The 16,903-nt window shown below is 44.1% G+C and overlaps 1 protein-coding gene across 1 annotated transcript in view; it reads right to left on the bottom strand.

Annotated features, from left to right (window-relative positions):
* Positions 1–3,350, bottom strand: part of LOC136580933 (sodium- and chloride-dependent neutral and basic amino acid transporter B(0+)-like) — a 38,320-nt gene extending 34,970 nt beyond the window's left edge. The window contains exon 1 of the mRNA XM_066581869.1: positions 3,144–3,350. Within this exon, the coding sequence (XP_066437966.1) occupies positions 3,144–3,203 (60 nt within the window). The 5' untranslated portion in view covers positions 3,204–3,350. The remainder of the gene's footprint in view (positions 1–3,143) is intronic.
* Between the last annotated feature and the right edge of the window lie 13,553 nt (positions 3,351–16,903).

Raw genomic sequence — 16,903 nt, 5'->3', positions numbered from 1 at the left:
AGTAAAATTCATACTAGTCTAGACGTAATGAGGGTTCATGCATCTGAACATATTGCAGCTCTACTACAACACCTCTAGAAGTCTCTGGGCTTATATCATACTTTTAATTTTATTTAAAAACCATATGGAGATTTTTTTCTTAGCGCCATATGGAATCCAAGAAAAAAAAGGGTCGTGTTCCATTGGATGCTGTATTCTAGAAGTGCTCTACCTCAGAGAATACTTTTGCAATATGGTTGCACATGGTGGCAACATATGGGTTTCACAGTTGCAGGACGAACACCTCGATGAAAAAATGGATATGTCACAGTAGGGTTCAGTTAAGTCTCTAAAACATAGCTTTTATTGAAAAACTAAATAAAAAGGAGTTTGTAACACAAAGTCCTAAACTCTAGACACAAATACACAAATAAATAAAAAACTGCACCCCTATGTCAAATGAGGGGAAAGCAGTATATACGTTGCCTAGGAACCGATATTTTCTCCCAACGGAATTAAAGTTTCTATTTTTGTTCTCCGTGGTATATATCCTAGAGCTAGTTGGATAGGCTCATTTAAGAATGGTGTTCCAGCTTGTATAGACAGCTATAGATATTCAATAGATGGGGGACTTGTATCCGCTTTTTAGAGCACGTGCGTTATTCCTCCCAAATAGAGAAAGATGCATAGACTGTCAAACAATGCCGTAGGTGAGAGAATATTCACGCTACTTTGGCTAGTTTCAGAAAAATCCGATATAAAGCTGATATCAGAATGCTGTAGCTTGCCAACGTTTTTTGCGAGTTGTAGCCAGCAAAACAAAAGTTATAATGCAGTACACCAAACTGCCAGCTCAATTATTTTGTAGGTTCAAAAAAATCAGTGGTTCAACGCGTTTCCGCTACCTGTTACGTAGCCTCATCAGGAACCATAAGAGAGTTTTTACAAATAAATCTTAGCCGCCAGTCTACCACAGAGACTGGTGCTGCTGCCTTTTTTTGTTTTTGTTCCTGCTATCTTTGGGGGGAAACTGGGTGTATTTATCTTGAACTACCTAGTGATAGAATTGTCTACCTCCCTCTCTCTAAAGGTTATGATTTCTCAATCTGGGGACTAACCGTTTAGCTGGAAGCTATTTTTCCTGGGGGGAAACTGGGTTCATTTACCTTGATCTACCTAGTGATAGGATTATCTACCTCCCTCCTCCTAAAAGGTTATAATATCCCAATTTGGGGATTAACCGTTTAGCTGGAAGCTGATTTGTTTGTAAAAACTCTCTTATGGTTCCTGATGAGGCTACGTAACAGGTAGCGGAAACGCGTTGAACCACTGATTTTTTTGAACCTACAAAATAATTGAGCTGGCAGTTTGGTGTACTGCATTATAACTTTTGTTTTGCTGGCTACAACTCGCAAAAAACGTTGGCAAGCTACAGCATTCTGATATCAGCTTTATATCGGATTTTTCTGAAACTAGCCAAAGTAGCGTGAATATTCTCTCACCTACGGCATTGTTTGACAGTCTATGCATTTTTCTCTATTTGGGAGGAATAACGCACGTGCTCTAAAAAGCGGATACAAGTCCCCCATCTATTGAATATCTATAGCTGTCTATACAAGCTGGAACACCATTCTTAAATGAGCCTATCCAACTAGCTCTAGGATATATACCACAGAGAACAAAAATAGAAACTTTAATTCCGTTGGGAGAAAATATCGGTTCCTAGGCAACGTATATGGTGGCAACATATGGCAGCACACTGCATGCCTACTCTTCTGAAGTGAGATGTATTTAGCATTCGCCTGCTTTCTTTTTATATTTTTTTCTTCTTGATTTTCCCTATATAATGGTGCTGTATGTGGAGGGCACATCAAGAGTTAATCACAATGTGCGGGTAATGAAAATGGTAAATGCAGCTATGGCTATTTGAAATGTGACTATGTAGTATAAAGGAATAGTCACAGATAACTTGGAAATTCAATGCAAAATTTTACCCTAAAGTTAAAAACTTACTTTCTGTTGGACTTTTTAAAAGTTTTTTTCCCACCCAAAGTGGCACTCTTTGCAAAAAAAAACTAAGGAGAAGAAAAAACCACCCTGCCCCAATCTGTATGGAACCTCCTTCAACTTTGGGAGACGAGGGCGGGCGTTTGCCAGAATGTCAACCAAAAAAGTTCTTTCTAAGCAAAATTCCAAATTTAAATGTTTAGATTAATTACAGAAATGCTTTTTGTAACGAATAAAGTGCGCTGTATTCTTTTACACTAGTGCAGAACTTCAGAAGATGGCTGAAGAATATGTAGTAGAAAGACAGAGAACGCTACATAGTATAAACACATCTGTTACAATGTAAGTCAATGCAGATCCCAGATTATGGAGGCTCGCCTTTCAGTGTTGTGCTATGATACGCACTTCACTACTGTAAAGTATCAGGCATGGCTGCCAGTGAAATCGTCCCTAGGACCACAGGTGCCAGCCTCATCCAGGGAGAGAAGATAACAGGTGGATTGTTCCAGCTCACACAGGAGGCGCAGAGTCCACTGTAGGACAACAGCCTTTTTAAAATCACGAATTTCCAATAAACCCCTGAAACGCGTTGTTTTATTGAAAACTCCTGATTAAAATGACTGTTCTCCTACTTTGGAAGCTGCGCCGCCTGTGTGTATTGGAACAATGTATCCATTATCTTTTACAGTGTCACCTATTATTTCCGTGGATTGCTGTAACTTCTGGCTGGCGACTTTGCACCGCTACCTTGCCTTATACAAGGCTAATAAAAATGCAAAGCCACTTTTACTAATCAGTAAAAATATACTTTGCCTTTGCAAACTATTAACCATCTCTACTTACTTTTATTAGAAGTCACCTTGAGTTGGTTGTTCATCACGATACATTATAAAAACATATGGATGGAGTTCAGACAAGTTTGCCTTCCATCAGGTAACCCAGCTCCCTTATTGTAATTCAAAAGGTTACAGAGAGCTTAAAATTCAGCTTTGCTACATCTATAGAATTCAAGCCTGTCATAATATAAAGCATTGATAAGACGATGTTAAACTATGTCGAAGTAGCAACAAAGAGTTTATCCCTGGCCGACTTCCCAGACACTTGACTTACTCTTCCCATTAGTTTCCTGTATAACACTCTGTAAACTAAGCACTTACCACCAAGTCCTTGCTGGCTTTCTTTCCCCGGCACTTGAGGAAATTAGGTAGAAGTCCCATTCTTGAAGTAGACCTTAACAGTGGATGTATTATGTCTTTGTCTTCTCAGGTAATGTGATTGTCCTTTGTAGCGTAGGAACCCAATGACCCAACCTCCTCCTCCTCTTCCTCCTCACACAGTGGAAAAGGATTTCTCATAGAAGACTCGTTTTTAAAGATAAATCACCACCTCCCCAATTTTGTTTTTAATTACCAGCTTCACCAAGTAGGCTGAACTATTTATTTTGCAACGTCCTATGTAATTCATTGAGGTGCTGGGAATTTCTGTTAGATAGTAGTTGACTCAAGGTTGACACTTAAATTAGTTCTGCTGCCAAGTCAAACACACATGTGCCAACCTGCTCATTGTTAGGTAGTTGCAGCACAGGTGCTTCTCACTGCTCTGATTATTCCGTAAGGTGCTTCTATAAATGTATACAAGGAACATATAGAAATGCTGTCATCGTCCATATGATGACGTAGGCAGTGTATATGTACTGTACTGTAAATGTATTGGGTCATCTGCCAATGAGGGGGCATGGTTATATAGTTACATAGAACTGATACATATGTTACTCTAATGAAGACATGGGTGCATATAGGTTCTTCGGATGCTCCCTCATAGCTCCTCTCATAGATTCCCTCTACCATCTATAAACTGTATACAGCCCCAGGGTGTTATATGCTACTTTCCTAACACATGCTCCAGTTTATGCAGGATGGGCAGCAGAGCATACATGGGGTATATATTGTGCGTGTGGTAACATATATCATCTTCAGACTGCAGAGTTGCAGACAGTAACATTTTTAATCATCAATATGTGGCTTGTTTTATGTATGGGCATTATTAAAGGGAAGCTCCCGCTAAATATGAATGGTATCTGCCATAAATGTTTAAAGGGCAGTCAAGAGCTCCAACTTGTCATGTGAGTCAGTCCTTATAGGGGATGATTATTTGCTATTTATTTTCCTCTTTTCTTGCTCCTTGGCTGCTTTTTAGCTCAGCTCTATTAGAACAGAATTGTAATTTCTGACTACAGTTCACCTATCGTGCCTGTAGTCTGGGACACACCTCCTGTCTAATCATTGGCTCAGACAGCAGAGGAGGCAGACAGGGGTGTGCCCCAGACTACTTCAGACTAGGCACTGTAGCTGAACCATAGTCACAGGTTACAATTCTGTCCTAATAGAGCTGAGCTAAAAAATAGCAAAATACCAAGATCTATACGCAATACTTGCACCACTCTCCCTTAGCTAAGCCCCGGTCATGGGGAAAGCCATTTTTTCTATACATGCAATTAAAGATTTAGGATGTCACAGCTACAAGGAAAAAAACAGCATCACTTAGTCCATACTGTAAACTGCATTTTGGTCCATCATTCATCATAAGAACAGGAGTCATGTGGTGGCCACCAAAAATATAAAAAGAGTCCTACCCCCTCCTAGCAAGCCCACCCACTTTACAGAAAAGTGATGGCGCCAGCGCAAAAAGGGGAAACAGTAACAAATGTTTGCACAAACATTTGTGACTTTTCTACACTCCAAAGTGGCGTAAAACCTTTTAGAAGGCAGACAACCCCTGTAAGTCTATAATACAGAGCATGCTGGCTGCCGGTTAGAAGCACATAAACCGCTGCTATGTGTTACCTGAGCTGTGCAAATTCTAGAAAATGAAATCAGGCATAGAAAATCTCACAGGTAACATCAGGACACGACCTTATAGGCTGTAGGAAACAGCGACACCTTGTAGATTGTATCTCACCATCTAATGTGAAGGGTGCAATAAATCTTATTACATCAACCAGATATTAGATAGGGCGAGCAGCATAGGTTTAAACAGCTGGTCCAGTACTTCTAGTATATGCTGATGATATCGGAGGTTGACTCTCTGTATTCTAGGTGATCTAATAAACTTCCATTGCTTGTAGTGGGACAAGACTACTCAAACACCAGGGAGGACTGATATGTATCAACGAGAAATGGGGAGCAACGTGGTGTCACTCTTACGTCCACAGGTTAGTAGGAGAGCGATACCTGGGGTTCTGTACACTATATAACATTGGAATCATATAAATCTTTCCTGACGTTGGAACAGTAATAATGGCTCTGAGGGTTACTGTATAACAAATGCTGTATTATATGCTTCCCCACATTTTGTGCTACTGTGCGGCACCCATCTGGCACTGTGAGGGCATCTACTGCCCTCCTCTATCTGCTGCTCTCTGATTCCGTTTGGAGGAGCTGGAGATAGGGTAAGAGCAGGGGTGTAACTATAGGGGATGCAGGGGATGCGGTTGCACCCGGGCCCAGGAGCCTTAGGGGGCCCATAAGGCCTCTCTTCTCCATATAGGGAGCCCAGTACTATGAATAAAGCATTATAGTTGGGGGCCCTGTTACAGGTTTTGCATTGGGGCCCGGGAGCTTCAAGTTATGCCTCTGGTTTAGGTATGGGTACGGGTACAGATACAGATAGAGGGGGGGCCCGAGCTCACCTTTTGCATCAGGGCCCCTGAGCCTTTAGTTACGCCCCTGGGTAAGAGGACAGCAGATGCACACACAGTGCTGGCCAGGCAATAGGGGCACAGAGGGGGTGATTACCATGGGGGCACCGAGCAGGAGCTTATTACTGTGGGGGCACAGTGGAGCCTATGATTGTGGGGACAGAAGAGGACTTATTACTGCGGGGACAGAAGAGGGTATTATTTTGTGGTAGGCATAATGGAGGAATTCTTACTATTTGAGGGCTTTATTCCTGTATAGGGGCATTGAAAGGAGCATTAGTTATAGTAGCAAGATGAGGAGCATGTGAGAGGTGAGTCATGCCTGGAAGAAGTCTTCATAGCGGTCTGGGCCAGATAGAGAGTGAGGCCTGTTTGGAGCATTGGGGTGAAGCAAGCAAGTAAGAAGAACTGGAGTCCCGTGAAGACCAGAGAGACTCCACTGAAGGAAGAAAGAGGGAAACAGTGAGCAGCTTTATCCAGAGAGACAGAACAACGGCGTCATGTCACATCAGAAGAGCGCAGTAGCAGTTGAGAGCTACAGTCTGCATTTGTTGGGTGGGTGTAAGTTTTTATTATTAGTTGAGGCATAGAGAACTTCCGGGCGTTAGAGGGCACTACTAACACCTCTGCACTGGGCCAGCCATCTCAGTGCACAGGCAGCATTGTATTTGGACCTTGATACCTGAGGGGGTCAATGACTCATCTGCCACATGGAAAGACATTGCATTGGGCCTTAAAGCTGGGCCTCAGCTTCCAATGTATCTCTACTATTCCTGCTGTTCTAGTATTCTTTGTATATTCAGTGTCCATTCCAGAAAGGGCTCGGACGCAGCCAATATAAACATCAATTCTCTCAGAATGAAACGTTTCTATTGTGCTATTAAACTAACATCCACAGTTCATAACGCATAATTACAAAATAATGGATTATTGTCACAGACAGGTAAAGAGATCAGTATCTAAAAATACAATGCATTATAATAGGAGGTAATGGACCTATAGAAGGAAATATAGAGACATTATCTGAAGGTCGCAGCTCTCTTTAGCACGGCTGGGCCAAGGAGGGGAAGAGGGCTGAATCAGTCTGACTCCTTTGAGGAACTTTACCATCTTCTCATTTGTAATGTCCTATTTGCTATCAGGAAATCAATTAATTCAATCATATAGAATGTTCGAGTTATTTCATTTATGAGCCTGTCACTGGGACTGACTATACCAATTAGCATGCTGATTACGTTCTTAGTGACTGTCAGAATATAGAGCCTATGTCTTACATATCATATTATGGCTGAACCAGCATAATCTCTTAATATATAACTATCATAAGAATCACTCCCTTCATAAGCAGTAAGCCAAAGGAAGGTCATGTAATCCACGGCCCGCGTACGTCACCCAACGGGCAGAATATAGTTTGCTGTAAATAGAAAGTTGGCCAAATGCCAAGCAAGTGATAAAAATGGACCTAACTACCAATTTCGATGAGATCAGCTAACAACCCTTGGTTTTCTTGACTGCCCCCCAATAGAAGATGTTAGGAAAAGAGGTGTCTGGTAGTTTAGGCTATCTACATAATAGACATATGTCCGTGGAGTGCTCATTTGGCTGACAGCTGTCTTGCCCAACACCCCCATACACATGCATGCTTGGCTCGGCCGAGTGCATATGTGTTCTGTATGTAGAGAAGGCAGAAAACCGCTGCCGGTAGGATTTCCTAAGAACAAATGGATCGGGTAGATTGAGTGCCGAGCCATTATCTGACCCAATTTGCCACTGGAAAGGGTCAGGAGGCTCTCATACACATTAGATGATCACCTGGACCACCAATATCGGCAGGTTAGTTGAGATCTAATGTGTATGGCCACCCTTATTCCAGTCAAGCTTGTTTCTGGCGGAGTTAAGGGTTATGTAGCTGCACACCAGTTATCCTTCACGAAGCACAATGCATCAGCCCTTCTACAATGCTACTCCATCTTCAAATCAGATGGGCGTACCTGGGCATGGAGGATCCCTGAGGAACGCCTTTTACCTGAGTGTGTTGTGCCAACAGAGAAGTGTGGCAGAGATTCCATCATGGTCTGGGAATGTTTTATGTGGCATGGTCTAGAAAATAATGTGCTGCCAACAATGTGGCAATACTGAATGGTCAGCAATACTTTCAAGAAGGCAACAACACCTTGTCACAAATTCAACATTGTTCACGTTGATTTGAGGATATGGATGTCCCACCATTGGACGGGCTGCACAGAGTCCTGACCTGAACCCTACTGAACATCTTTAGGAGGAACTGGTACGCCTGATTAAGAAATACGAGCAGCAAAGAGAACTTGCCAGACATTTGCAGGATGAATGGAGGGAAATACCAGCTGAAGTGTATGAGATGTTAGTAGAAAGTATATCACGGAGAGTATCCAATGTCATTAGGACCGAAAGAAGCACTGCTAAGTATGAACATATGGAAACAAATACTACTTCTGATACTTGCTTTGATGTCCAATTACTTTTAGTAGGATAGTGTACTTTTGGCCACATAAGATGGTAAATCACAGGCTGAGCACTATTTATCATTTGCTGCCTAATTTTTTTATTTATGCTTTTTGTAGCGCAGAACAAATTGGGGATATTTGTATTCTAATGGTTTAATGACTTTCCAGGTAATCATTTACTACAAAGTACCTTCTGGGATAACAGTCTGGGACTTGCATTTCTTGCCAATCTCTGGCACACTATACTATCTGGAAGTGATAAGATTAGAATAAGACTTCTGTTTTCTCTTTAAATACACTTTCATAATCAGGCATTGGTCTTTTGTAAGGGATATCATTTACCGGGTTGTCATGAGTTCCTCTGTAAAGTAGGGAATACTGGAATGTGGCATTGTGGAGGTTCTACTAATGCTAATAGTCTTCACGGCTATAGTCATGGAGAAAGTCACACCTGTAAGGAAGAAGACACTACAACTAATGCTGCAAATTGTATATTGGTCATTGAGGTTGGTTTCAGTTTCTGGGAAGAACAAAGACAAGGAAACAATAGGGCTATCTGGTAGACACATTGGTTTCATGTAAGGACTGACTAGGTGGCAGATTTGATAGACCATTTAATCTTATCACAGATTATTAGCCAACATGATATGCCAGTAGCCGGCATTGTCTGCTGCTATCCCCATTGTAAATGTTTCATCACTTTCAAAACTAAACCTCTTTGTTCTACAATGATGGGTTTATTGCTTTTCTTGACATTTGCGACTTAAGAGACATTTAATGCCCACTTAGACACAACGATTATCGCTCAAAAGATGTCTTTTGAGCGATAATTGTTGTGTGCCTTTACAGCGCAAGGTGATCGCTCAAACATTGAGCGTTCACCTTGCACTCCGAGTGGGGTATGCAGAAGACAAGCCGGCCGCTTGTCTTCTGCATTCAGCTGTTCTCTGCTCAAAGCACCCAGGTGTTATACTACTGAGTGCTCCGAGCAGGGTATGCAGAACACAGCTGGACCGCTCTGTTCTTCATACCCCGCCTGTGTTCACAGAGCGGGATACAGCTGAAACAATAGTATCAGCTGTATCCCGCTGTGAACTCCTGATAGGGCTGATCATTCTGTTTCAGCATGCTGAAAGACAACGATCAGCGACTGCTTAGGTAGTTAGACACAACAATTATCGCCCAAAAGACGGCTTTTGCGTGAATTTTGAGCGATAATTGTTGCATCTAAATGGGCTTTTACACATAACGATTGGCGTGCAAAACTAGTTTAAGCAAACGAAAATGCACGATAATCGTTGCGTCTAAACGTAAAGCCGCCGCGCGCGATTAGTTTACTTTTTGTTTGTTGCTCGGTTTCAACCAGCATAAAAATCATCGCTGGTTTGTTCAGTGATTTACAGAGAATGTGAAGCTCTGAGCGAGACATCAGCAAGAAGTGATTCTCAGCGATGATCTGCCTGTCTAAATGTTCTACATGAGTGCGAACAAGCGGTCACGTCACTCGCTGGTTTAGACGACAGCCGTCACATGCAAATGTACCATTAGGAAATCTGGAGTCAAAATTGACCATATTGGTAAAAAATAAATATTACTGAATCAGTGTACTAATAATTGCAATTAGAGATGAGCGAGCATTGCACTTAGCGAGTACCTGCCCGCTCGGGAGCAAAGATTCGGCTGCCGACGGTGGGCGGGGAGCGGCGGGGGAGAGCGGGGAGGAGCGGAGGGGAGATCTCTCTCTCCCTCTCACCCCCCCCTTCCCGATCCCCCCTGCTCCCTGCTGCAACTCACCTGTCACCTGCGCCGGCACCCGAACCTTTGCTCCCGAGCGGGGAGATACTCGCTAAGGACAATGCTTGATCGAGTAATTGCCCTTAGGGTGCATTCACACGAACGTATATCGGCTCGGGTTTCACGCCGAGCCGATATACGTTGTCCTCGTGTGCAGGGGGGGAGGATGGAAGAGCCAGGGCCAGGAACTGAGGCTCCCGCCCCCTCTCTGCCTCCTCTCCGCCCCTCTGCACTATTTGCAATGGGGAGAGGTGGGACGGGGGCGGGGCTAATTCCCAAGCTTTAGCCCCGCCCCCGTCCCGCCTCCTCTCATTGCAAATAGTGCAGAGGGGCGGAGAGGAGGCAGAGAGGGGGCGGGAGCCTCAGTTCCTGCTTCTGGCTCTTCGATCCTCCCCCCCCCCTGCACCCGAGGACAACGTATATCGGCTCGGCGTGAAAACCGAGCCGATATACGTTCGTGTGAATGCACCCTTAGCGTGTATGCTCGCTCATCTCTAATTGCAATTTCCCACTTTCGAGATCTTGGCCTGGCATCATCTTCCTAAGGTGGCTGTACACATAAGGCTCCTTTAAGACAGTGTTTCACTCAGCATCCCAGGGTTACGTCTAAAGCCCTGAAAACAGGATTCAGATGGAATTCTGAGACAAAATCAATAAGGTTTCCATTTCAGCAGCTTTCCGTTCCCCTCCGGCACTTGTGTTGAACAAAAAAGCGTAATCGACTACAATTTCGTCTTGATTAGTATTTCCAGATATCAGTAAGATTTTACACTTTTTGCAATTCCTTCTTACAATCCCTAGAACTGTCTTTTGGAAAAGCTACTGATGCTTAATGATAACACATGCTGCATATAAACATGTTCACTAGAATATGAAAGAAATAGACAGAGATGAGCGAACGCGCTCATTTAGAGCAATTCGGCGCCCCCCAAATCTTTTTGCCCGAGTAGGCAGTTACTCGAGAAAAGCGATGCTCGTTTGAGTAATTGACCTAAACGAGCGCGTTCACTCATCTCTAGCAATAGGCTATAGATATGAAGGATTGACCAAAAGGTCTTTCAACTGACAAGGGGTTGTCTCAGCTATCCTCAGACAGCAGGAGTCACATGGATCAGGCATGTGTATCGGACAGAAATGGTGTATGGCCATCTTAACTTGTTCAGTTAGACATCTGGTATCTCTGTCTGGATCTACTACTTGACATGTTAGGTGGACGCTCTAAGAAAAATTCAAAGGAACAGCAGGGGGCGCCATAAGAACAAGTGACAGCGATATCTAGACACAGGGATATTTTTGAAACCTACCGTATTTACTCGAGTATTAGCCTACCGAGTATAAGCCGAGTCAATACGTTTTACCACAACAAACTGGTAAAACTTATTGACTCGAGTATAAGCCTAGCTATGCTCGAGTATATACTAGGTAAAGAAAAAATGCAATACTCACCGCCCAGCTGGGAGGGGACGAGAGTTTAGCACACTAGCTCCTGCCCCATCTTGCCCCCTGTCCTTGGGGAAGGCTGGTGAGGGGGAGAAAAGGGGGAGGCAGTTTAGCAGAGCTAAATTGTCTCCCCCGTCTGACGGTATCTCGGGCTCAGCGTATACTCGACGGACCCGGGCCGCTTGATTGGGCGTTAAAATGGCTGGCCAAAAATTGTCACACCCATGTGAAAAAGCCCTGAAAGAACATTCACACAGGTACAAATCTGCCATTTGTGCGCCTGTTCAGATGGCCTGGGTCCAGCGCATATACAGCTCTGCTAAACTGCCTCCCCCTTTCCACCCCCTCGCTGGCTCTCGGCAAGGAAAGGGGGCAGGATGGGGTGGGAGCTAGTTGCTAAGCTCCCACCCCTCTCTGCCGCTAGTCCGCTGCCAGCAATGGGAGGGAGTAGTCCAGGGCGGGAGCTTAGCAACTAGCTCCTGCCTCCCCCCATTGTAAACAGATGGCAAGGATTGGAGAGAAGAAGGGAAGGGGGTGGGAGTTAAGGAGACATGCTGCTGAACTCCTCCCACTTCCCTTCTCCGGCAGCTCCCATAGGAGTCTATGGGAACTACCGCTGTATTCCGGCCAGGAAGAAAGTTCCTGAACTATCTTTCCCGGCCGACATAAAAGCGCCCAACTGATATGCGCTACCTTGGCCACCTCGGCACTTTTATGCCACGAGAATACGCCCATCTGAACTGATGCATTGTAAACCCATGCATCAAAAGGGCAGCATATATTGGCCGAGCGTGAACACGCGGTCGATATACGCTCGTGTGAATGAAGCCTAAGTGACATGGAAGACATCATGTAATCCATGAGATGATTCAATTCTTGCATATAAAAGTCTATTTCTCAAGGTAGACGGGCTGCATGGACTATAATAAAAAAAGAATTGGAAGGAGCTCTACTGGAGTGTTCTGTAGATGTAAGTGGCCTAACGTGCTCCGAGCTGTCGATGGGTTCGCACTCAGGAGAGGTTTATGGTAATTACAGCCCAAACTGATTGGTATTAATGAGGTGGTCTGTGCTGAGCTGGCTGATTTTACTCCATCACTAACTCCTTAATGAGTGGTTAATGTATAATAAGAGAGCCGTGAAGATACTTTGTCGCCTGCAGTAAGACGCTCCGGCTCATTTTTTAGTTGACACAATTTTTTTCTTTTTCTTTATGGCTCACCAGCACAACTAATGCAACATTAAGCAAAATGAGCAATATGATTGATATCCCTTATTTCACCCATAAGTGGAACAAGAGTCTCCCAGCAGCTGATTCATAGGTGAACACATCAACTGCATAAAGTGTCTCAATGAAGTCCGTAGTTTTTAGTGAATGGATCAACTGCGTTTTTTGCCTTTAAAAGTTTTTGAATATTTTCCATAAAGCTTAGGTTTATTTTTTCTGGGAGTTCACAAACAAGCAAGACTTATGTTTTAGGCAGCATAACATCCACTGTGATATTTCCATGGTATGTCCAGACTCTTTCACGTCCGTGACTTGTGGTCAGTGTGAACCTGCTATCATCTGTGAAGCGAATGGGGCACCAATGGAAGACCTGCCAATTTTGGTGTTCACTGGCAAATACCAATTGAGTTGCATGGTGCTGGGCTGTGAGGTTTCACTACAGGACATCAGGCCTTTATGCCACCCTCATGAAGTCTGAAAGCCCATTGGTGGTCATTTTGTAGGGCTCTGGCATTGCTCCTGTTCCTCCTCACATAAAGGAGCAGATATCGGTCCTGAGGCTGGGTTGATGCCCTTCTTCAGGTCTGTCTTGTTCTCCTCAACAGTCCATGTGCTTGTACCAGCTGTAAGCTCTTTCTTTAGCATATGCTGGAAGGCACAGCAAACCTTCTTGTGATGGTACATATAGATGTTCTATCCTGGAGCAGGGCGGCAATCTGATTGGGCTGCAGGGACTATAGTGTGCCGGAGTGGGAGGTTAGTGTCAGGGTGGCAGTGATGGTAAAGATCCATCTTCCGCCCCGGCTACACTACAGTGAAATGTTTGGGGGATGGATGCTGTAGCTGGCCCCTGCTCCCTTGTATGATGTTCTGGTGGAGTGCAGTATGTGCCTCCCAGTAGAAAAGAAGCCAGAGAGTCAGACAGGGGTAACAAAAAACTCACTTGTTTATTGTGCATCCATATGATAAAATGGTAATAACATCTATACAATCTAATCTCCTAAATCCCGTGTGAAGGTGGTGACTGGAAGTACTGCTGCCCTTCTGTTGAATCCCACACTGTTTGGCTGGATTCTTCACTAGGGCCCTGGGACAATCTTACAGCCTGTACTAAGCACCTTCTTCCAACATACGATCCAAGAGAATGGCTGTCGTACTGTGAGGCCTGTCCCTTGAACCAGATGTCTGCACATTTAGCACTATACTTGTTGTTTTTCTTCTGAAACTGAACTAAAACTTCTGGAATTTTGCAGTGAGTTAAAAACTTTTGCTCCTTTCCTTCTAGAATCTTCAAGCTGAAACTCCTTATCTCAAAACTTATTGGCTAAGAGTTAGGAGGCTAGAAAATCTTAGTCACTAAGACTGATCTATCCCTCTAAACTAAGCTCTATCATCTTCAGACTACCAGCTTCAAGTCTGGCCATGAACACACAATTAAAGTGGGACCATTATGGTATAAAAACAGTTTAAGGGCTCTTTCACACGAGTGTATATTGGCTGCTGTTTTCACGGTCGCCCGATATACGCTACGATGTGATGTATTGGACTCCAATGCATCAGATCACATGGCTGTATTCCCGTGATGTAAAAGCACCTGGCTGGCCAATATAGCGCTGCACGCTTTTACGTTTTGGCCCAAAAGATAGTCCTGGAACTATCTTTCAGGCCAAAATACATCGGCCGTTGCATGGGCTCCTATGGGAGCCAATGACAGCGGCCGGAGAAGGGAGGTGGGAGGGAGTTTAGATGCGTGACTGCTAAACTCCCTCGCTCTTCTCTCCTCCCCTCCGGCTGACTGCAATGGGAGGGGCATGGAGGGGGCAGAGCTAATCATCACCCTGTCCCGCCTCCTCTCATTGCTAGCTGCGGGCAAGGGACGGGAGGGGGTGGGAGCTTAGCTCTGCCCCCACCCCCTCCAATTGCAAACAACCAGAGAGGAGGTGAGCCGGCGAGGAGGAGGGAAGGGGCAACGGCATGGTGGCCTTGGTGTATATGTGCCAGGGCCCATGCCGTTTGAATGGGCGCAAAAAGGTTAACTTTGTGTGCCTGTTCATGAGTTTTTACGCCTGAGATGGTAGCATATATTAGCCAGCCGTGAAAACGGTGGCAGATATACACTCGTGTGAAAGAGGCCCACGGCACATATTTCCCAGAACTATCTTACCATTATGTACCCAATAAGACCCAATGGTTCTATAATAAGACTACAAAGGCAAAGTCCCGCAGCAGCGGGAAGCACCATAGCAGACACAAGGGCAGAAGCTCTTTTTTGAGGATGTCTCTGACTTTGTACATTAGATGTATATCAGCCAAACTCACTGATTTCAAAGAGTCATCAAATTTGTGTAAGGCCTCCTGCCAATCCCCTAATTGCAGACGTCAGGGAAGATAAGGATCCAAACATTGGATTTCAACTGTCCCATCTTTATGTTCTAGGGAGATAAGCAGCTGCAGAGGTGTTGGGCAGCAGCTTACCCCTCTCATCCTAATGCGAACACATGCTGCGTATGGGGGGGTCTGAGCATTTTAAGCTCTATTATGGCGCAATATAAAATGGTCATAATATGGTTCCTTGCATGAGCCGTAAGTACTGTATGATATTTAGAGTTAGGGCGCCGGCACACTTGCGCTTTTCTTGCACCTTTTTCTCACGTGATTGTCAGTGGGACTTTCTAATGTTAAAAACGCATCGCACAAAAATTGCACAGCGCCAACGTGTGATGTCTATTTAACATTAGAAAGTCCTATTGACAATCGCGTGAAAAAAACGTGCAAGAAAAACGCAAGTGTGCCGGAGCCCTGAGAGGCGAGATCAGATCCTGCCATATGCAAAAAAAAATGGATTTTTACAAAGTTCTTCTTTTAGGAAACTCTTTCCTCCACGACGGGAACATTTTTTTCTTCTTAATACTGTAAATGGCCCCTATTATAGATGTACAAGTGTGATCTTAAGAAGGTTCGCCCGAGCATCGAGGTGTGTAAAGGAACGGCCGCTTCTTTGTCAGCTGATCAGCTTGTTGATTTGATGATAAAACTGCTCACTGGACAGATGTAGATCTTCCCATGTGAACATGGAGCTATGTAGCCAACCAATGATAGTAGTGTGTATTGGGACGATTGTACTAATGATCGGTTGTTCCCGTACTACAGATCATCTGACGATCTACACAACATGGACAGGCTCTGATGGACATGCCCATTGTTGGCTAGTGCTCTAGTACAGGCAGATATCTACCCATGTAAAAGGAACTTTACTCAGACTCCCAGAAGAAAATGTAGCTAAGTGGAATACACTGGTCATCGGAGCGCCCTAGTGGAGCAGGGGTGAAAAGCATCCGAGGTGCCAACAGTGAAGAAAGTGGTGCTGTCTATGGACATATAAAGGGTTAATCCAAAGTCCCCTTATTACATTACGTTTCAACCTACAGAACCTGATTTTGCTGTCTGTAGATTTCCACACAACTGCAGGTGAATCTATTCACGTATCAGATTGCACAACATAAACACTTCAAGGACCAATTAATCTCTTCTTAAATGTTTTCAGATTGATTTACGAGGCCCTTAGGACCCTTTTAGATGCGCCAATTTATTACATGAATGAGCAAACAAAATCATCGCTAAAGGCCCATTTACACGCAAAATGATTGAAAGATTGGCAGTTTAAGTGATCGTTTTGCCTAAAGTGTCCATTAACACTTTATTAGCTTCATTTGAATGTAAAAGAGTCCCCAGAAGCTGTTTGCAGAGCCCAGCATGTGGTGTGAGCTCTGCACACAGCTATATTGTTCTCACAAGGGCTGTTGGCAAAATGCAATATAATCTCCAACTCCTGTGCAGAACACAGCGTGCGGTCCCTGTTATCTCTCTCCAGCTGAAGGATAGATTTTAAGCTCAGCTTAAAATTATTGTTCAGCCAAAGAGTGAATGATAGCCACAATTACACAGAACAATTATCGCTCATTTTCGGTCGTTTGAACAAATTTTGAGCGATAATCGTTGCATGTAAATGGGCCTTAACTCGTTTGCTCACACGTTCTGTTTATACCGGAAGATACATCGTCAGCTCAGTCAAACAAGAAATCGTTCAGAATTGTTCTGTCTTTCACATTCGTTGTATAAGAGAATGAGAGGGACTGAATGATTGCTGCTTACGGGCTCTTTCCCATGAGTGCAAGAAATTTTACGTAAGCCCGCCGGCGCTGTAACAACGTGTGATTGGGTGCACAAATCTAAAGCTCATATACGCTGAGGCTGCAATGACGTTGCCTTCCCTTC

Source organism: Eleutherodactylus coqui, chromosome 10 (assembly GCF_035609145.1).
Source record: "Eleutherodactylus coqui strain aEleCoq1 chromosome 10, aEleCoq1.hap1, whole genome shotgun sequence".
In the NCBI taxonomy this organism is placed as follows: Eukaryota; Metazoa; Chordata; class Amphibia; order Anura; family Eleutherodactylidae; genus Eleutherodactylus; species Eleutherodactylus coqui.
This window is presented reverse-complemented; position numbering and strand designations above follow the sequence as displayed.